General features: G+C 42.9%; 1 protein-coding gene across 1 annotated transcript in view; it reads left to right on the top strand.

Annotated features, from left to right (window-relative positions):
• The window catches only part of srrm3 (serine/arginine repetitive matrix 3), a 135,694-nt gene that overhangs the window by 59,744 nt on the left and 53,239 nt on the right, over window positions 1-22,711 (top strand). The window contains exon 2 of the mRNA XM_049592141.1: window positions 8,919-9,226. Within this exon, the coding sequence (XP_049448098.1) occupies window positions 8,931-9,226 (296 nt within the window). The 5' untranslated portion in view covers window positions 8,919-8,930. The remainder of the gene's footprint in view (window positions 1-8,918; window positions 9,227-22,711) is intronic.

The raw sequence follows: 22,711 nt of genomic DNA, 5'->3' as shown, positions 1-22,711 counted from the left end.
ACGCTCGCCTGAGGTGGTTTTTGCCTTTGTTGAAAAAGAGTTCATGCAATATGGAAATGCTTTTGCTGAATAAGTTCTGACATGGCGAACATTTAACTCACATGACCGATCAGCTGTTTCCACTGTTGGTTTTACCAAATATTCCCATTATGACATAATTAGTCTTCATCGTCAGACAGCATGAAACATGATTAATACCAGCTGGTATGAAAAAAACAATTGGAACAAATTCCTGAAGACCTTTCTCAGTTTTTCTCTCGTAGATGGATTAGATCAAGTGGTTCCCAACTGGTGGGTTGTGGTCCAAAAGTGGGTCACAGGTCCACTCTGAACAGACCACACGTGACTCGTAAACATATAAAGTTTGAAAAAAACATACTTTACTTTTAAGTACAGTGAATTTTTGGCACAGAGCTTTTATTCTGAAGGGCTGTTCCCTGCTATAAAGTGAGTGACTAATAGACAGCTACTTGTCAGAGACAGCAAACTAGCTCAACGACAGGGTCCAAATGCAAGAAATCTGAAACCCGTGGCTGGACCAGTTGGGAACCACTGGGTTAGATGGCCAAGGCAACTTGTTTCCTGTTCACAACTTCTACTTCTTCTACTGTTTACTGGTGGATAAAAGCCATGTGGAGAGCGTAGCCTAGACCGCCAACTTTTGACCAAACTACACTTTCCGTAGCTTAGTTTATTCTCTTCAAACCAGTCGATGGAAGCACATCTAATTCACATTTCTTTTTTGAGACATTTCAAAATCTCATGCATGACTTGCTGTTTCTGCCAAATTTCATGACAATCTATCCAATAGTTTCAGTCAGTCCAAACAAAGTTGTGGCTTGACAGAATCAGAATCAGAATCAGAAATACTTTATTGATCCCCGAGGGGAAATTATTTATGTTACAGGTGCTCCTTGCAAGAGAGGAAAGATACGTGAAAGTATAAGAAATTTAAACAATAGTATTTACAAATATATAGTTAAATAAACAGGAATTATTAACAAACATAAACGGAAATATGTATGTATATATGTATGTATGTATGTATGTATGTATATATATACATATATTTGTAACCTAAACAAGATTATTTACAAAAAGAATACAGTCAGGGTGAATGGGGTTAAATTAGATTATTGCAGTGTGTGAAAAAGTCTCAGGGCCTCTCAGAGGGAGGAGTTGTACAGTTTGATGGCCACAGGCAGGAATGATTTCCTGTGACGCTCAGTGGTACATTTAGGTGATATGAGTCTCCCACTGAAAGTGCTCTTGTGCCTGACCAGCACATGGTGGAGTGGGTGTGAGACATTGTCCAAGATAGTTCGTAGCTTAGACAGCATCCTCCTCTCTGACACCACCATCAGAGAGTCACACTCCGTTCCCACAACGTCACTGGCCTTGCGGATGAGTTTGTTGAGTCTGTTGGCGTCCGCCACCCTCAGCCTGCTGCCCCAGCACACAACAGCATAGAGGATAGCACTGGCCACCACAGACTCATAGAAGATCCTGAGCATAGTCCGGCAGATGTTGAAGGACCTCAGTCGCCTCAGAAAATAGAGACGGCTCTGGCCCTTCCTGTAGAGAGCGTTAGTGTTCTTAACCCAGTCCAGTTTATTGTCAATGTGTACCCCCAGGTACTTATAGTCCTCTACAATGTCTACACTGACCCCCTGGATGGAAACAGGGGTCACTGATGTCTTGGTCCTCCTCAGATCCACAGCCAGTTCCTTTGTCTTTGCCACGTTGAGCTGCAGATGGTTCTGCTCACACCATGTGACAAAGTTATCCACAACAGCCCTGTACTCTTCCTCATCACCCTTGCTGATACATCCAACTATAGCAGAGTCATCAGAAAACTTCTGAAGATGGCAGGTCTCAGTGCAATAGCTGAAGTCCGTGGGGCCCCGGTATTGCTGACCACTCTGTCTGACACACAGCGTTGCAAGCGCACATACTGTGGTCTGCCAGTCAAGTAGTCTACAATCCAGGACACCAGGGGGGCATCCACCTGCATTGCTGTCAGCTTGTCACCCAGTAGAGCTGAACGTATGGTGTTGAACGCACTAGAGAAGTCAAAAAACATGACCCTCACAGTGCTCGCCGGCTTATCCAAATGGGCATAGACACGGTTGAGCAGGTAGATGATGGCGTCCTCAACTCAAAGTCGGGGCTGATAGGCGAACTGGAGGGGGTCCAAAAGTGGCTTGACCATGGGCCGGAGCTGCTCCAAGACGAGTCTCTCCAGGGTCTTCATGATGTGCGAGGTCAATGCCACGGGTCTGTAGTCCTTGGTAGTCCTTTGACCGACTGGTTAAAGCAATTATGATGGATTGTAAATTCCTCTTGTTTTCAAAATAAATATTAAGTGGGTTTTTCTCATCAGTAAAATGTATCGCAGCAACTGATTGTAATGCTAAATAAATCATGCCATTACAAACAGAAAATCATCGATCTACTTAATGTTCTCCTAATTTGGGAGCTCCTGAGGTCAATGCCTTGTGTAAGTTTCCATCTAATGATGTCTGAATTTAACTCGTAATCTATCCATCAAACATCCCGACAGATTGCAGCTCTCGGGGGCTACAGAGTAAAATACAAATTACGTCTTTTCTTAGTGATATATCCCCATAAAATTCCTCATGTAAAAAAAAATAAAAAATGCCATAATCACTGACTGTGGCCCAAGTCCAGGCAATCCTGTCTCTAATGTCTCATTAGCCTAATGCAACATTAGATTCCTAATGAGACTGAGATTTTTTCACAGTGTGGCCACAGTGGATGTTATCCTTATTAATTGAGCTTTAAGTGCGTGATCCATCTCGTGTATATCAGACGAGTCTGCCCTGCGTGGGCTACCAGCAACTGTGTCATTAAGAGATCATGACGCTTGAATGGGAATTACAGCAACCCTTCAACATTTAGTGAGAACTGAAAATCTCACACCCACTCTGATGATTTTATGGCCCTGTGTTGTTGTTGTATGAGGTTTGCTGTCAGCAGAAGATGGGCTGCAGTGCCGACTCAGCAGAGACCTCGACAGCAACAACATCCAATCAAGCAGACAGCGCGGGAGAGCACGGGCAAAGGTTAAGACAGACAACAGGAAGCATCTTCTTTCAGTCGATGGAGAGAAGGCATGATGAGCTAATGGCTCCTTTATTTCTAAGCAATCAGCGTCATTGCTCCAGAATACAATATTGAATGTTCAAGTGCACATTATCTCTTGTGATTTCGTGATTTCAAGTGAGAGTGATGGTGACACTTACTGCATGTGGCTTAACAACTTCACTTAGCATAATGACTAATTACAAGCAGTGTTTGTTGGGATGTGACAGTCTTATACGCCCTCACAATAACAGCAGAAGAGGTTGGCACCACCATTAATACAGTAGCTCCAGATAACCTTCAGTCCCTGCAGAGGACTCGCGCACAATTAATTGTGTGCTCTGCTGCCTTATCAGCTCACTGACAAGTCTCCCTTTCTGCTCCCATTTTTTTTTTTCATTACACAATTAAATGATTTAGTTGTCTTGACTTGAAAGAGAACAGATTTTTCGCATCCCCCCTCTTGGGAACAAAAGGAATGACTGTGGAATGATGCATTAGTATAATGAGATGGCTCGATATTTACAGCAGGGTTTAACACAGACTGGCGCTTGGCCCGCAGCTTTTGACTCTCACATCTGGCATTGTGGAGAATTTCATTTGGGATGGGAGGGTCCTTTCCCGCCGATTTTCAGATGATATCTTCACTTTATTTAAGCTTGTTACAACTGAATTTCAAACAGCGTCTTGTGTTTTGTTGAGTGCATGTGGTGAGACATCGTGCGGTTTGTTACCAGGAGCAAGCCAGCGGCCAAGACGTGATGTCCAGCACAAATGGGATTAGCAATGGTCCTCCCCTCCAGCAGAAAGATCCAGACCTGAGCTCTCCAGCTGAAGCTTTCACAGCCAATGGTCTAATTAAAAAAACCTGCAAGACAGGAAGCAGGAAGAGCAACCCATTGTTTCTCCTCTGACATTTCAATTAGTGGAAAACAAGGTCATATTAATTGACTGCCGTCCAATCTCGTACACTGCAAAAAGTCAGCTCTCAAAAGCAAGAGAAAATACTTCTTAATAGAAGGAAAATGATCTGCCAACAGAACAGGAGAATTTCACCTGCCAAGATTTTTTCAACAAATAAAACGATCTCATCGGAAGAACAATCAAATATCTTAATACTTGTGCAGCCAGACTAAAAACAGGACATTTATCTGGATACAAATAAAATATCAGTTTTTTCTCTATGTTGAAAAATGTGCTTAAAATGAACAGATACGACTGCCATCACTGAACCAGGCCCTGCAGAGTCTGAAGTTTAGGGGAAGAAAGTAACAAGTGCCCGTGGCAGCCCCAGTCATTGAGACTCAAGTGTTTCTGATAATGACTTTTACCTGCAGCAGTGTTCTGATAAGCTAGTTAAACTTGCATGGCTTCATCTTTGAGACGAGTATATACTACTGGCAGAAATGACCAGGTAGCCCTCGTACACGGGTTGACACAGACACCTGCTCAACTGTGTGTTGGGGTGAGGGAGCCCTGCTGTTGGAAGCAGTGGGGCAAAGCGAAGCATCCATGCGGGAACCTGTGGGTGAGAGGACAATGCATTGGGTTTGAGAAACATCGTGTCTGGCCTGCCACTTAAGCGGGGAAGTTCACATTGGTGGCTGGGAAACACTACTCAGGATGGTAATCGAGAAGTGCTTCTAGTTGAGAACTGTTTCCAAACTTTCCAATCCATCGGAATCGTATGCCACCGACCATATCAATTCCCTCCATAGATGCTGCCACGTTTGTCTGACAGCAGCACATGCGAAACAATGGGGTCAAACTCATGTATACGCTGCTGGAAACTTGTAACATGAGGGGGTTATAGCTGGTGGTTATGGTTAGTAGAAGAATAAAACAGTTGTGTTGACACTGAAACGCTGTGAAGGCCTACTTTTTTCCACACAGAAAATTGATCATGAATCAATAAGGGAATCGATAAAGAACTGGGCCGATGAGCAGAATCAATAATCGCAGCTGTATCAATGTAATCTTATCAATTCCCAGCCCTAACCATGACCCTGCGATGGGCTACGCTGTCAGCTGAGGCAGACAGGGCATCAAGGTCACGCCCGGGTGCATAAAGGTGAAGCCACAGCTCACAGGCTTTACGATGGCGGGTCGTGGTCATGGCTGGCAGTCCGTCAATGTATTGTATGATGTCATTTAAGTGTACAACATTTCAAATGACTTATAGTGTGCTCCCCAGATGTGAAACGTGTCTTTATTCTGTGCTGTATTTTATCTATGAGAATACATGATTGCTGTTCTGCACTACAGTGAATTCTATTTGTTCATTATCTGTTCTTCGTACGTGAAGAGCTGAAAAGGATAAGATGCTTGAAATAAGAAATTCTGACTTTGATCAACACTGACATTTACAAAAATCTGCTTTGTCAGACAGCTTTATAATCCTGGTAATTCTAGTTTTAAGCATCAAGCTACTCAGAATGGATTATTAAGCACAGAAAAGCTTGAAACAAGTGAAATGCTCTCACGTAAAACCTGCCCCATATCATGTCAGACAAAAAAAAGCACATATCGCCTTGATTTCAGATATTTCGTCGTACTTAGATTTCAGTATTTGCAGCACACAGAGGGCCTTTATGTTGTTCCTGTCTACCTGAATGTCGTTTTAAAGTCCGCTCAGAGCGACGGAGCGCTTTTCTCCCTGGAATATTAGACAGAGTTGTTTTTTGTGATGAGCGTGTGCAGATGAGAGATTGCTGTCATGGAATATCAAGTGCTGATTTACTGTATAATAGATTCAGCGATGATGCCTCCTGCTGTCCTGCCACCTGTTCTGTCAGCCGAGAGCTGTGTCGCCTCGCACACATCCACGGCTCGTTTACCAGCTCGCAGCACTTCAAAAACAAGCACATCCCTATTAACCAGTCAAAGACTTCCAGTAGCAGCTCAGACGCAGAGAAACGCCTGACTGCATGGAAAGAGCTGCTTGCACACTTACCAGCAATAAGATGAAATAAGTCGGGATAAGGCGAGACGTGTAGCTCTGGATGTTTGTCCGTCCAGCCTCAGCGTCATCGTGTCTCTGCTCCTCCATATGTGACAGTGATGAAGTGCCTCAGCTGGGCTGTTTTGGCTTCTCAGTGAAAAATGAAGCCATTAGTGGCAGGGTGAGACGAGCGGAGCTGGGCAGCTGAGGCTCGTGGGCACGTGAAGGCCGTCCTCTCTTCCTGCATGTTCTTCAGTGGCCTCAACAGGGCAATTCATCTTAATCAGAGCCCAGTCCATGCAGCACTTGTACCAGACAACTTTTTTTCATTCACCAAAATGACAACCTCATCCTTTCCTTGGTAAACGAGCTAGAGACAGAAAGGTCGAGAGTCAAAAACAAGGAGTGCAGTGTTGATACAATAATATCAAGTTATATTGAAGACAAACTGATACTTTCTACATGTTGTTGATACAGACTTCTCCCAGTCTCTCTGTCATTAAACTGCTTAGTGCCTTCAGCCCTGTTTACACCTAGTAATGTATGTTGTATGGAGTGTCGATCAGATCAAAATAATATAATATACTGTTAGCATACTGTTAGCATTTCTGTCTTATTTGAGTCTCATTAGATTAGCTGTACACACAGTACCATTTGACACACAGCATGATTTTACCAAGTAGGACATGCTCCTGGATCAACATCCCACATCGCGTTACTGGACCAACATTGCAATCACAGCCCTCTGACATCATCAGTGTGCTGCTCCTGTGCTTCTCTCAAAACTCCTTTGTGCTTCTTCATAGAGAGGCCAATTTTCCACATAGAAGCCGAGACAATTGAACAAAATCCTACTGCTACTGCGGGGTTAGCAAGTTAGCTTGCTAACTAGATTGGCTTTGCTAATGAGTAAACTTGCCAATATACACGAATATTAGCAAACCAGCTTGCTAAGTAGGAAGGCTGTGCTAACAGGTAAGCTGTTCAATAACAAAAAGTAAGGATAATAGCATTTTTCAGTTGCAGAATTTTCCATCCTTTTTTCCATGTTGATCCTGGATAGATTTGGTTAGGTTTATCCAGAACCATCATCATGCTGATTCTGGATAATTTGTTTATATTAACATCAGCATAGCAGTGATTGTTCTGGATCAACACCAGTGATTGTACTCAGGATCATTATGATGGTCAAGATCAACATAAACAAATTATCCAGGGTCAACATGGCAGTGATGGTCCTGGATCAACACTAGCACTGCAATCTTGCAAAAAATAGTTTTGAGTAGGTCATTAAAAAGGAGGGAAAATATGTCCTTTGCAGGTCTTTGCAACTGGAAAATGATATTATCCTTACTCCTAATGTTAATGAGCAATATTTAAGCCTATTGGCAAGCTTACTTGTTAGCATAGCGAACCTAGGTAGCAAGCTAATTGCTAACCAGTAGTTTACAAGGTTTTGCTTAGTGTTACTGAGGATTTTGTTTAATTGTATTAACTTCAATTTAGAAAACTAGCTTAGTGCAGAAGAAGCCCAAAGGAGTTTTGAAAAAAGTATTTTTTGATTGTAGACAATCCCTGTCCACTTGGCCAGCTGCATACAGAGACCAGTGTTACTTATCCAGCTCTGAGGATGGCTCTTACTTACTCACTTACTCTTCACCCCCTATGGGACATAAGGTTTCATTGAGCTCTCTCCGTTGCATTCGATCATTGGCAGCATGTTGTACCTCTCCCCATGACAGGCTCATCTTTTCCATCTATTCCAGCCCAGTGTCACATTTCTGCGCCAGGTGGTTTTCGTGCCTTCCAGGTTATCTTTTGCCCTGTGGTGTCCATCTTAAGGCGACTCTCGTGATCCGGCCCTATTCCATTCTTAGCACATGGCTTGGCCATCTAAAACATCTGTGTGTGATTTCCTTGGTGATGGAACCTGTTTGCATGTACAGTTGAAGGTTGGAGATTTTGTTTGGCCAGAAGATGTGGCATATTTGTCTGAGGCGTCCATTGTGACGAAAATGTTTCGCTTATGAGTTGTTGATATGTAAAATTTGAATCTGTGAATATCTTTCCAGCTTTACCAAAGTATACATATAGCATGATGAAGCACCCTCCAGGTAAAAACAACACGTCTGGTCTTTGCAAACTGAAATGATGCATGTGCGTATTTGAATATGGAGCGAGGAAGTGAGATCCGAACACAAGTGGTCACTCGAGATGCCAGGTGTGAACTGACAGGCGTAGATCTGTCCATTTGGGAGTGGATCGCCCAAGATGCCAATTAACACCAGATGTAAACCGCTCTTTTCCTCCTCTGGCTCTCGTGCTGTGTGTGTGGTATATGACCTTGGTTTACAGCTTCAATTTGGCCCAGAAGACGAGAGAGTTTTAAATAGGAATTTAACTCTCACTCTCTCGCCCCTAACCTGCCTTGCGGCACTACTGGGCTGTTGACTCATGCAGAAGTTGAAGTTGCTGCCAGCGCTGTCGCTGGCAATGCATGTCTACATGTTGGGAAAGTGTGTGTGTGTACAGTATGCTGGTGTGTGTGAGGGTACTGCTCAGTTCAGGCAGAAATGCTGCAGCCTGTCTAGAGGTATTAACGTCTCAGCTCACCTCTTAGTGTCTGTGGTGTACTGTATGTCCAAATACGTTGTTGTAGAGACGGAATGTGGCTGTGTGTGTGGAAAATATCTGTCAGCTTTGTAGTTTATATATTTCAGGAAATGTATGCCATGCGTATAATCTTGTATTCACTCCCAGCACTATTAACAGTGCACAGACTTTAGTAATACAACAGCCGAAAGCCAAAATCCTCCCAAATGAGACCTTGTGTTCATCTGACAATTTCTCTCCATCATCTTTGTCTCCACAGAGTTCAGTAATCATGTACGATGCGGCAAGGGTACCATCTCCCAAGGATGGTGCAAACGGGATGGCCCAGCCCGTGGTGCCTGGAGCAGGAGCAGGAGCAGCTGCGGGATCGGGAGGGCCGACGCCAACCTCAATCCTGCAGGCTAAAACTGAGGAGGGACAGCCTTGTACAGAGGAAGAGGAGGAGGAGGAGTCCAAAGCAGAGCCCATCCTGGTGAAAAAGCCACACCGAGAGATTCTGGACCACGAGAGGAAGAGGAGGGTAGAGCTCAAATGTATGGAGCTCCAGGAGATGATGGAGGAGCAGGGGTGAGTAGCTATTGACAATAATACCTTGTGCCATTTGGTCAACTTCAAAAATATTTTGGCGACATGTTTTAACTTAATCGAAAATATCCACAGAGCGCGGTGATGTTTGGACAAACTGTCGCTGATTTATGGCCAAATTTGCACCAGGTCAATGCACATGCTTGCAACTGGTGTCTCCCCTCTAAAGTAATTTCCAATGATTTTACACACATGATTCAACGTTGTTAAGAAACATATCCTGTGAGTTTTGTTATGATTGGACAAACAGTTTCTGATTTGTGTTATGCTATGTCGTTTTTTTGCATTTGCAGCACCCCCTTGTGGTCGATTTGAATGAAACTTACAGAGTATGTTTAAGTTACTTATGTGGACATATCCTGCAGATTTTATGATGAGTGGCCCAACTGTTGTGGAGTACAGTCTATTTAGGTGCAGAGCCATGCCCCTTCATTGGTCAGTATGTTCAAACTTTATGCAACTCTTGCTAAGTTTTGTGCAATTATGACTCATAGAAGAGTTGGTACAAATTAGACCTATGGTTTAGGAGGTGTTGATCAAGAATTCAAAGTGGTGGAAAAATCTAATTCGGTGGACTTTAAGTGCACTTGAGGCAAATTTGTGGAGTAAGTATAGATGGATGTCTGTAGCTAGTCTTTGCAAACTGAGTCTGTTTTTTTCAGATGCGTTTCCTTAATCCATCATTTGAAAGAAATTGTTAGGTACAGAAACCTTGTGCACTGATTCTGCACTGTGTTTTATTGTTCTATTCATTTTGAAAATGACTCCTACATCTCCGCCTCCTGTCTCACGCTTCCTTTCCACTGCATGGTTCGGCCCAACTTGTCTTATCTCAACTGTTTTTATGGGCGGCTGTGGCTCAGAGGTAGAGCGGGTTGTCCACTAATTGGAAGATTGGCGGTTGGATCCCCAGCTTCTCCACATGTCGATGTATCCTTGGGCAAGATACTGAACCCCAAATTGCTCCCGATGGCTGTTCCATCAGTGTGTGAAAGCATGTGAATGCTAACTGAGTAGCAGGTGGCACCATGTATGGTAGCCTCAGCCACCAATGTGTGAATGTGTGTGTGAATGGGTGAATGTGACTCAGTAGTGTAAAAGCACTTTGAGTGGTCAGAAGACTAAAAGGGGGAAAACAAGTGCAGTCCATGTCAGTACCAGGTCATTTTCTTTATTTTGTTTTTCACCTCTGATAGTACCCCCTCAGTGTAGGTGGGATTCTAAGCTGATCGCCATAGCAACACCACATGAAACTGCCATGACATTATCTTCAGCTCGACACTTTCTGAAATTCATTCACTGGCAACCAAATAACCACCAATAACCAATAACGTCTGCACTTTGTCAATTGTACAGTGAAGTTTTCCCGGCTGCCATTTTTCTCATGATCTGCTTTGGATAAATAAAAAATTTACGGTCGCAGTTAACGGTTAAATCTCACCCACAAATGGATTGGAACTGTTTGGTTGAGCAATCTGGTGCCATGGATCATGCTTATGATCAAATCTCATTCATGCACAGTAACTTGTGCAAAGTTGGCACTCATCAGGTCAAATCAAGTAATTTATGACAAGTTAATGCAGTTGAGAGATTTTAATGAATCTGAATTGGAACACTTGCACAAACAAGCCTCACAGAATAAACAGGTTTCAGGAGAAGAATACAAAAAATGTTTTCACATGAAGCCCAATATGTTTTAAACAGAAAAATTCACCAATCGAGTAAGTACTCCAGTTGCACTGATGTCAAGCCACATTACTGTTTCCAGTGAAACAGCAGTTGTTTATCTTTACTTTACAATTCGGTTATTCGGGAGCAGGTTGGAGTGCGAGCCATGAAAGCATTCTCTGTGTGGTGGAGCGCTCGACATTGACAGGTATGTTCCTGTAGGGGTGCTGAGTTCACAAGCTGCACCAAAACATTACATTCAAAATCTGTTAGCTGCCAAAAGTCATTTTCATCGCAGTTGTGGGAAGAAGAAACACACAAAGAAATAAACCCCTGCAGAGGAGTGTGGTAAACATAAGGAGCTGTGTTTTGTTAGGAAATGGTGCATAGCAGCTGTGTGTTTAGCAGCATGGTAAAAACAGGATGAATGCAGTATCAGTAGTCGTGATTGCTGGTATCTATTATGATTGGTAATGGAGGGCTGTACTGAATAGTCCAAAGCTTTGTAGCTTTTTTAGAAAAATGTTTATTCATTCTGTTATAACCAGGTATTTCTGCACAGCGACACATAAAGATAAGGCTACAGAAATATTTGTTTTGTACTGGAATTAGATTCCAGCAGTGGCTGTAGAAGATTTTTTCTGTTTCTTGTGATCCAAACATTTTATTTTTTTTTTTTAAGATATTTTTTGGGCATTTTTAGCCTTTATTTGATAGGACAGACAAGCGTGAAGCGGGGAGAGAGAGAGGGAGTGACATGTAGCAAAGGGCTACAGGCTGGAGTCGAACCTGGGCCGCTGCGGCAACAGCCTTGTACATGGGGCGCCTGCTCTACCACTAAGCTACCGATGCCCCATGATCCAAACATTTTAAATTGTAATGTCAAAAAGTCAAAATGTATCAAAAACAATATATGTAATAATTTCCCAAATTCACAGCATGTTTTTATCTAATTAAACATTTAGTGTCAATCCATTTTTGAAAACAACATTTTCACTGCAGGGAGGCACCAACCTGGTCTCACAGTGGGGATGGGTATCATCAAGATGTTATCAGTACTACTGCTGTTATCGATACTTCTTATTGGTTCGGTGCTTTATTGATACTGTTATCTGTACTTTTTCATTTCTAAATAATTGCTTTTTAGAAAATATATTAATTGAAAAAGAAATTCAGAACAGGATTACCGGGTTTCGGTACCCATTCCCGTCTCATAGAAATACATGAAATAACCCTGACATCTTAACACCGCATTATGTGGTACTGATGCTAAAATTACATGCTGCTATTGTGTCAAATAGTGCTACAAGCTCAGTATGGCCTACCAGTAGCGATAGAGCTGGCAAAATCTGTTATTACCTCTATAAATGTGGTTAAAAGTTTGGGCGTGTCCTCTGGATTTTTTTTATTTTTTTGCCTCTTAAATGCGCTGAGAGTATGCATATCATGTGGGTATGTCATTATCAGACAAGTTCCATAGTTATATGACGTCACGAGTTGGGTGATAGTTAATGGTACGAGCCCACTAGTAGCAAAAAGAACAAGAAAGTCTGTGTAAGGAGGAGATAAGGATGAATGGGTCAAACAAACACAGGACTTTCATCCAGGACACTGCTGTTTGTGTCCAGTGTGAAACAAAAAGTCAGCGATGACTTCTTTTAGTTTTACGCATTTCTGTTCTTTACATAGCGACATCTAGGAGTGAGGAAGAAATCTATACAGCATAGTATTGTAATGTTTTTGTGTGGTAATATCGTATCATCACATAGTGCCAAGTATTGATTTTTTTATTAAAGGAATAATTAATATTACAAATTCTAATTGAACTTTAGGTAGCTTATTAGAATAATATAATCAATTACATTTCCAGTCCCCTAGATACATTTTGGTGCAGCAAAAAAATGCTTGAGGTGAGATGAACAGACAAAAACTTCATCTGATTAGATAAAATTGACAGAGTTTTCCTTTGGGGACTTAATTTGTATCATGACTTATGTGTTGTGATAATATCCTATCATGATTCCCACCCCTAGTGACGTCATGCTACATGCTGTACTGACATCGTAACAAAGGCAGTTATTCTAATGGAAACCGCTTTTTCTAATCCTAACCAAGCAGTTTTGGTGCGTAAACCCAACTGTGCCACCACGTAATGCAATGTCAAGAAGTCACTGTCATTTCACATATTTCTGTGAGATTACTGTGGAAGCCACACATCTATATTAACGGGGCAGTCGAAGAGCAGTCCAACAGCACCATAAATTGTAATAATTTAATAATTTGTTTGAGGGTTATTTTTAGGGTGATGAAGTCATAAAAGATGATGAGACATTCAAAGCTTCACTCGAAAACTTCAAAGCTTTGAGTATTTAAAGGGAGACATTCGGTACACCCCTATAATAATGTCATAGTTTTTATTCCATTTAAAAGCAATGCGTGTTTGTGTGATGTTTGTATGATGGTAACTTTTTAGTGGAGAAAAATATGAAACAAATTTGCCATGAATCAAACTGATGTCTTGATGTGGAGGGACGCTCTGATCCTGGAGGTAAATGTTTCCTGGAATAAGAAACAGTTCCATATTAGGTGAAGGACTCCACAGGGACCATTTTGGCAGAGACCTGGGTGCTTCCCGCTTGGCCAGCTGCCCCTTTTAACATAATTGGCAATGTTCACAATCAGCAAGCCGCTGAAGGACCAGGCTTGCTGGTTGCGTGCCTGTGGAGAGACAGGGAGGCGTTGAGGAGCCTCGCTGCCGGGTAAAAAGAAGAGACCGTTGACTGTACGTGTGTTGGGATTTCTTCGCTGACCCCGGGCAAGCAGTGGGAGTTAGTTGTGACAAGAATGGCAGCGTGCTGGGAGTTGAGCCTTTAAAACTGTGAGAGACAAGGGAGAAAAAAAGCATATCATGGGGGAAAAATACTGTATTTATTTTCTGAATTCAAGCTTTTGAATTGAATGTTTTTCGTGTGTGTGTGGCTTGGTTTGAGCAGGTGGGAGCAACAAATCCTGGATATCCCCACAACCAAGATTGCACCATATAACTTTGTCATAAATTACAGCAATGACACAAATTTGACCCCACAATTCAATATTCAAGGCCTTTATTTGTCCCAGAGGGGCATTTGGTTTTGCCCGCAGTAGCAATAAAAAAACTAGAGCTAGACACACATAATAAAAAGCACACATGCATAACCACATATAATAAAAAAACATTAATACAGGAGCAAAGAGGTGAACACATAGAGTTAACATATTAGTGAAGAAAAAGGAAAAACAGTTATGTTTGAAGGTGTGCTGCTGATGCTAAACATAGGCCTGAGTGATATTGAGAAAATCAAATATCATAGTATTTTGACCTTTTTATTGACAACAATTTTATGTAGACTGATAATTTTAATTATTAAAATAAGCTTTTAGAAAGGTGCAGAATTAAGTTTAGCTTTATTATGATTGTGAAGAAATCATTTTAAAATTTTTTGTCAGGTTTACGTCTGTGAAGGACTTCTGAGTTGAACGTGGTTTATTGAGAATCCAAAAAAGACAAACAAAACGTCAGGCCAAGTCCTCCCAAAATTACATCTCGGACGGTCCACTACTGACTCGATGTCCTATTTTTTATATTCTCAAGTATTACCCATAATCATATTTCAACACTGCGTAACACGATCTAAAACGTACTACTATCCAAATCAACACAAACTTCACGTCGTCTTTTACTCACAACGTTGTCCAAACTCTTATGCCTGTATTCTCACATAATTAAGTAAATATAAACGTAACCTAAGTATAGTCCATTACCATACACTATTCAAAATATACAGAAACTGTTGTGTAAACTTAAATATCCTCAGAACCTATTTGATATGTCTAATCAATACAGAAATTTTTGCGTATATTAATATGTGCTTAAGTGGCTCTTACACCCAATAACACAAATTACAATTTCCCTAAGAGGGCTTTAAAACATATGACATTGCTCTCTCCTGGACCCTCACATCAGATAAGGAAAAACTTGAGTTACTACGGTGTCGTCATCGATCAAGAGTGTTCGTAGCTTCCAGTTGGGGCGGGGGGGCGAACACTCAGTTCAGTGTCTGCTCAGTTAGCACAAGCTACAGCAACATCCAACACCAAGCCGTTAAACCGTCTCAGAAAACTCATGCCGATACTGAAATAGCTTGTGCTCCAGTGACTCAGTGAGCTTTAGCACCGCAGCACTACAGAGGTGGTGAACTTAAATGTTTTGTGATATAAATATTTTGCTTTATCTATTACTTCCTGTTGGCTTTGCTGACAGACAGCCGGGTAGCCATGTTTACATGCAGAAACTTAGAGCCCACAGCCCATCTTCTGGTCTCCACTGGTTAGCGAACGTTAGGCTTGACTGCTCTTTACTGTACACCACCTGGGTTGGTTGGGAGCTAGCTAGCAACAGAACTTATTTGCGATTAGCGCTGGTATTGCAGAATGGCGTTGCTGCGAAAACATGGTGGCCAGTGTCCGGTCTCCATTCAGGTCACCCTGGTGATTAAGCAGCTTGATTTTGAGCCACAAAACCCTTTTAGTATTGTCAACTAGTGTATTTAGGACCACTAGGTGTGCTGACAATGCTAACGATGCTAACAGTGATACATAGTTAAAAATGCCAAAGGGGTTTTGCACTGGGGCAACCTAGGTGGAGACTGGAGGGTTGCTCCCTCACCCCCCCTTTCACTGCATTACCGTCACCACACTGCTGTTGCTTATAGTACAAGTGGTTGCCAGTTAATTGCTTAAACACAGTTCCCAGGGTTAAGATATGGAGATGCATGCATCAGCAGCGGCCATGTTTGCTTTACCATCTTGTTCATGTCACAGATGCAACATTACTCATCTCTGATGTTGTCACATATTTGCAGCCCCCAACACTTGAACTTTATATTAATGGCCTCATCCTCAAGTAAGGGTTATCAGTGAGGTTGCCATGGAGACAGCCAGCGAAGAACGCAGGCCAACCCAGTGTAGTGTGTTTCATTAGCATGATGTGTGTCCTCCAGCACAAAGTTAGGAGGAGCTCTGTGTGCGCCAACGCCAAGGGCCATGAAGAATTGTAGTGACTGCTGTTGTCCCTAATCCACAATCTCAAGGCTTCTCCCAGGCTCACACACACACACACACACATACACACACACTGCTGCTTGAATAACCACAGCTTGCAGGCGAACTCCAGGCTAGCTGAGACTGTAATTAATGACGAGCTCTGTGGTCCTGTGTCGGTACGGAGGAAATTCACTTTCCCACTGATACCTCATGACATTTTACTCACATCACATTTGTCATTTATAGAAAGCCAGCTAATCCTTGATGCATTAGGGGAGGGTGGTTTAATTGAATAAAGGGCAAGCTAATTAGTGTGTGTGTGTGTGTGGGGGGGGGGGGGGGGGGGGGTAAAGGCTAGATATGAGAGGTGACAGGCAGTATGTGGGACTGCTGTCTTCTGATTGTTTGTTGGAGTATGGAGATGAATTAAATCGATGCTCCTGTGGGGGTGAGTGAGAAGGTGGAGATGGATTACACTTTCTTTCCTCTCATTTTTCCACCCGTCCCTCCTTCCCTGAGCGTGACTGGGCTTGTCAGCCTGTGGGGCCTCGTTAAGACTGCAGGGTAATGGTGGAGCTGCAACAGATTGATGAAGCAGAAAGGGGACTGCTGGACTTTACTAAGAAAAAAAAAAGAATAAGGAGGGGGTGCGCTGCGGCCATCTGTCAAGGTCCACTCATCTCCTAGTTGCTCCTGGTTTGAGAGCGATGTAAAAGAGTCATGATGTCGAGTGGAACAGTGTAGTGGCAGGCAGCAGCTTGGCTAATGATGACAGAATACGAGGGGACCAGACACCGGCGCTGACCAGCTCGTCAGCCTGCACGAGCTCGGCTGGCAGACAGTCGCACTTGAAGGACAGCAGCTGAGTATTAAAGCTCTGGACAGACTCGAGTCAACTCGTTAAGCTATAATAAAAGGAGAATCTCATTTGCCAGCTTGGCTCAGCACAGCTCCCCCTGCCTCTCCAATTTCTAATGTTCCTCTTTAAATGAGAGAGTGTGAGTGCATGTGTGCAGGATTAAGGGATCGAGTGGGGGATGAAACACTGGGATAGAGAGGCGCAGCAATGCCAGGCATTAGACACAATTAAAATGGTGGCTGGGGTCTGTTTTCATTTTTTGTGGATATAAGCCAGCAGGCTCAGACTCTACGTCACCCCCGAGTCCCCGTCCTAACTGAGGCCTCGGTGAAGGATTAGGCTGGGGGGCAGGTTGGACGCCTGCCTCCCTCTCTAACCCTGCCAGCATAGCAGACACTCCCCTCCTCCCTTTACACACATCTAGCTGTGCTCTTCTCCAGAGATAAGACCAGGATAAATAGTCTGTCATGAGTGATGGCCTCACACCGGGAGCCAATTAGACAGGCTCAGCAATTAAAGGAGTCTGTTCATTTAGCTATTCAAGGCCTGGCAGCATCCCCCCATCATTGGTGCTCTGCGGCTACAGGGAGCATTGCCCTTTTACTTATATTAGAAGTGTTGAAGGTTACATACATTTGATCTGTGAGAGAAGATCTTGGAGGGGATGGTTCCTTACTAAAGCTCAGTGAACCTCATCCTGTCATCTTTCCATCAAAACACACTTATGTACTGAGCGTGTTCACCTACCTCTAAATAACAGACCTCCAGGGTTCCAGTCTTAAAAGACATTACATTCATTCATCTAGAAATAAGGTCCTAATTAATCTGTCATAAGTCTTAAAGTCCCCGTGAAACGGAAGTCATGGCGTCTTTAGATTCTGTACTATGATGTGTCTCCCAGGGATACAGGATATTTGATCAGAGTACAGTTATAAGAGGGATTTTAATCAAAGTGGACGTCTAAAAAGTGGGCGGGTTTAGAGTTTGGCAGAGCTACAGGGGACCACAGGCTCAGGGTCAGCTGGTGGCTCCAGCGTAAGAGCAGGAGGATGAGGGAGAGGTGAGTGAATGAATGAATTAGACCTCAGCCACATTGTTTTGGAAATGAAAACAAAGGTTTGAAAGTTAAAAAGTAGGCGCCTCATAACAGTGAGACCCTGATGATGTCAACACCAACAGGATAGTAGTATCTGTAAGGCAGAGAAAGAGGAAATCATTCGTATGCTCCACGTAACATTGGCTGTCATCATCCACTGTAAAATGTCTTGAGCATAATCTGGAGCTGTCACAGATACCAGTCTCCCTAGGTGAATAAATTCTACGTCACAGTAACCACAGTAATTTGGGGAAACTGAGATACACTGATGTAGCATGCTGTTGCAAGCTAGTTAACTAGCTCTGTGTGGCTAAAAGTGTTGGATTAGTGGGTGGGTGTCATGGTATTACTGATTGAAATTGGTTGGTAAAAGTTAATGCAAGCACACGTCACATTTTGTTTTACAGGACCAAAGAACATATGTTAGCATATGTTCTTAAATAGGTGAGTTAAAAAGGCAATATTCATTTAATCCCAACTTTAAAATTGCTAAAACATAGGAAGCGGGATTTTATCAATCTTTTTCTCTGACATTGCATTGTAAAATCTTAAGATAATTAGTAACATCTTTCTTAAGTAACATTCTTTTTGAATGAATGAGTGTCTTTCACATTCTCCTGACACAGATCAGGATAGTGGAACCAACAGTACTCATATTTAATTTCCTGCTATGATGCTCAGAGCAGAGGATAATCTGTCTCCTAGTTAGCTGTCATTGTACTCTTTAACAAAAACTGGCTATTTAACTGAGATGGCCAACATCTGCAGCAAGGCTGACCCTGGTGCAAGGAGATGCACAATAGGATGGAATCCCACATGCATAGTGAGTAACATAAAATCGCCCAGAAAGCCTGTTGACAAACACCGGGTATTTCTCAAAAAAATCCCGTTTCCTGTTGCACTAAACATTCAGGCAAAACTGTAGTTTATATTGGTTCATGTTTTCTCTCTGTCTTCAGCTTTAGTTGTTCTAAAACTGGTCTTAAATTTCATTCTGAGTGGCTTTAAATAAGCCTTAAATCTGAGCTGTAGGAGCCCTGAGCTCACTGAGACATTTCAGGCTTGAGGGCTGCTATGAATGCAAGGGTCCAGTTTTTATTTCTGGGGCGTCTTTCCACACTAATTGAGACATAATGATTGGGCATGATTTGAGCTCCTGTAGTGTTTGAGCCTTTTTCCAGCTCTCTAATGAGCTCTCTTCACGGGGCCTCACTCACTCTAAACTGCAGGCTAAAAGGGGCTCCTTTTAAACACAGGGACCCCATATATGCATCCGCACAATGCATGCAAGAACACACACAGGTTGGTAACAGAGTATTGACATTAATGGTAAACCAGCTGGTTATGGTTAGGAAAAGATGGCTGAAAATACCTGCTTTCAGGGGTGGGATCCCTGCTGGAAAAATAGCAATGACCAATTTTCTTCTTTGTTGGTCTTGATCTGTGGTTTGTGGTGGTCTGCAGCCATCTCTCCTGGGTGTCACACCATCCACCATCCCCCTTACCACCAGATGACAATGTCAGCTTATATACTATGTCACTTCAGAATCATCATCATATGATACGTCTGAAATGTGTTTGCAGAAGCGTACACCCAACTGGTGTGTGGGTGACGAAGTGGGTGATAGTGGAATTGTAACTTTTACATGTAAATATCAATAAGGATAAATCAGTCAAGGCTAAGCTGTGAGAAGGAGTGGAGATGGAGGACAAGGTGACAAGTCTAAGAGAAAAAAGAAAGAGAGGAGGTGATGAAGAGGAAAGAGGAGGAGCAGGTAGCTACTTCCAGCTGTGCCCAGTATAGGATTAACATTATGTCCTTTATTCTGTTCCGCAGGAACAAAAGCTGACCTGATCCAATGTCCTTATTACAAAGATATACTGCATGTGTCCTTTGATGATTGATTTATTATAGTGTATTAAGATAGTATAATTGCATTAATATATTTATATAACACATATTTATGTAAGTTAAATCCAAAATGATGCAGTGAATACAGAGGGTGAGATAAGACAAAAGCCTCTTTTACACTGCCAGATTTTCGGCGAATGTTAGGCCGTTTTGCCGGCAAGCTGCGAGTGTTTAGACACAGAGCCGGATTGGCGAGTTGATCCGAGGTGCCCAATTTTCCGCCTCGTAGGGTAGATGTATTGGCGGAACCTTTTTGTTTCAAACAGAACAAGGCACCCTTCCGCCACTGGAGGGACTGTTGATGACTTGTGGGAGGAGCTGTTGATGACGCCGCACATGCGAGCCACTGGCGGTGGATAAACAGGAAACAGCTGATAGCAAGAATTAGCGAGTAGCTAGTAGCAAGAGGGAAATGCAAACCTGACAGACACTGTAAAGATGAGCAACTGGGGAGACAAGGAATTGTGCGCCCTCCTTGTCCTCACAAATGAAGAGGCCATTAACCGTCAGATGACGGGGACGGTGAAGAACGGGCCAACTTATGAGAGAATCACTGAAGGACTAACTAGCCGCGGCTTCCCTCCCACGTCACTGTTTACGTCACACACTAAGCTACACGTTTTGTTACTTGTTGACGCTTTCTTGCAAATTTGCACAATTCCTGTTTAAAAAGGGCTAAAGAGTCAAAAACAGAGAGACACACTTATGGAAAGTATGTAATGTTGATGGCAGAGAGACAAGAGGATATGGGAGAGGAGGAGCAGGTTATGGAAAGCAGAGAGACACAAAAAATGAAGCTGAGAGACAGAGGATACAATTTTTTTCTTTCCAAACATTTAAAATAAATACATCTGGAGAGTAAAGTGTTCCTTAAAGACTTTACACAAGGCCGTTTTTTGACCTTGGTATTGCTAAAATCCTGCGTACGGCCATGATGGTAAGAGCTTTCTCAACACGAGGCAGCAGATAATACCCCAACTTTTGCATTTTAGAAAGTTAACTTGTTGTTTTCAAGTAGAGGTTCAACATAACACAGAGATACTGAATTTGTGTTTTTACATGAACAAAAGGACACACCAAGACAGAAGAGTAAACTGAGACAGAAAGGGGAGAGGTTTATAGTCGGGAGCTAAATTGCTGCATTTTGGCCGCGGCTGCTGTGGTATTGCTTTAGTAACATCTGCAGTGACACTTTTTGAATTGCAAGAGATGTGAGTAGCTTGGATCTTATTAAGAGAGCTGCACTCAGAGGCCGGAACAAATAACTATCTCCGCTCTGATGGAGGTTTTCCTGCGAGCCAAAGCCTGCGTCATGAGACGATAAGCCTGTGTCCTACACGACTGAAAATTAGAGGGGAGGCATCTCGAGGAGAATAACCCATTTTATTTTTGTCACCGGGGGTTCCTGAGCCAATATAGCAGGTCCATGCTAGACAAAAGAGCTTCAAATGCTGTTGTCACAGAAGGTCTTGGAGAAGATGAGCAATCAGAAAGAGTGGTAACAGCAGATTGTGCTGCTCCAGCCATTGATCTGCTTACACTGCGGGGGAGGTGAAAAGGGCAGCTATATATAGTGAGAGAAAGGTGTTCTCTTTCTTTGCTCCTCTTGCTGTCTGGTCTCTGTTATCTAACCAGAAAATCTATGACTGTGGAGAGCATCAATTGAAAGTCCTCTCCACTTGAGAGTTAAACTATATCACTGTGGCTCCGCAGGTCGTTTTAATTCTGCCCCTGAAATAGAAATGTGGGGGTGTTCAGGTTTGCTTTCCCATGTTCCCAGCGCCATTCAATCTTACAAACTACATTGGCATAGCTTTGCCTCTGTACTCTTTGCAGCAGGATTGATGGCTGCAGAGTTTCATAGGTGTACGCAGCGCCTGGGGATGACTTGTGGAAAAAGGCTCCTCAGACATCAAGCGCAGAAACATCACTGGCAGTCAGAAGGAGCGCACACACACACCCCGCACGTAGACACATCCTCATCAAATCGATGACTATCAGCGTAAGGATGGTCTCTGGGCCACAACTATTCATTTTGCAGGATTGTGAGTTAATGGGGGGAATCTGTGGGTGCTCGGAGCTGTCTAATTACTCCAATCAAGTTCTTTAATCGTGGTGATTTTTCATGGGCAGGGTGGCGGGGAGCCCCTCGCTCTGATCGATGTCCCCTGTCTCTCTCTCGGCCCAAATCACTGCAATTCCGCATGCTGTAGGCAGTGGGTCTGGGCTAAATGGCTTTCATTTGGATCCACTTGACTAACACTGGCCTCTGAATAGTTTCATCTCATACACACATACACAAATGAAAACACACAGGTGCCAACCCAGTCGCCAGAGTAAATGTTGGCGTTGTACATTTCTGCAAACAAAGGATACGCGACATTTGCACATTATTATGTAGTAGATACTTTGAAACTTAATGTTTGAAGAATGCTGTGGTACGTGGTTATGTCAAGGCACAAAAAACCACGCCACACTCACAAAAATGATCATGTGTTGGCTTAGAGTGCCCAGGTTTGAGGGCACTATCCTTGCAGGAAATGCAGTGACAAAACAACTGATCTTTATGACACTGTCCTGAAGGAAACACAGCGATGTCTTCCACAAAGCAACCACTTTTTTTGTGGCTCTATCCCTGCAGGAAATGCAATGATGTCTGGGTAAAAAAAAAGCAACCGCAGCTGGAAAAACACAACGGGTTGGTAAAAAACACCCATGTTTAGAGGCTAAAAAGCTGCGCGGAAAAGAGTAACAAGAACAGCCGCTGGAAACACAGTGATGACATGCTGTCCACCATCCCCTCCACATCCCGATGACAAAATCGGCTCAGTTAAAACATTGATAAAATAT

This window comes from Epinephelus fuscoguttatus, linkage group LG12, assembly GCF_011397635.1.
Source record: "Epinephelus fuscoguttatus linkage group LG12, E.fuscoguttatus.final_Chr_v1".
NCBI lineage: Eukaryota > Metazoa > Chordata > Actinopteri > Perciformes > Serranidae > Epinephelus > Epinephelus fuscoguttatus.
The sequence above is the reverse complement of the archived record's forward strand: the minus strand, read 5'-3'. Positions and strand labels throughout refer to the sequence as shown.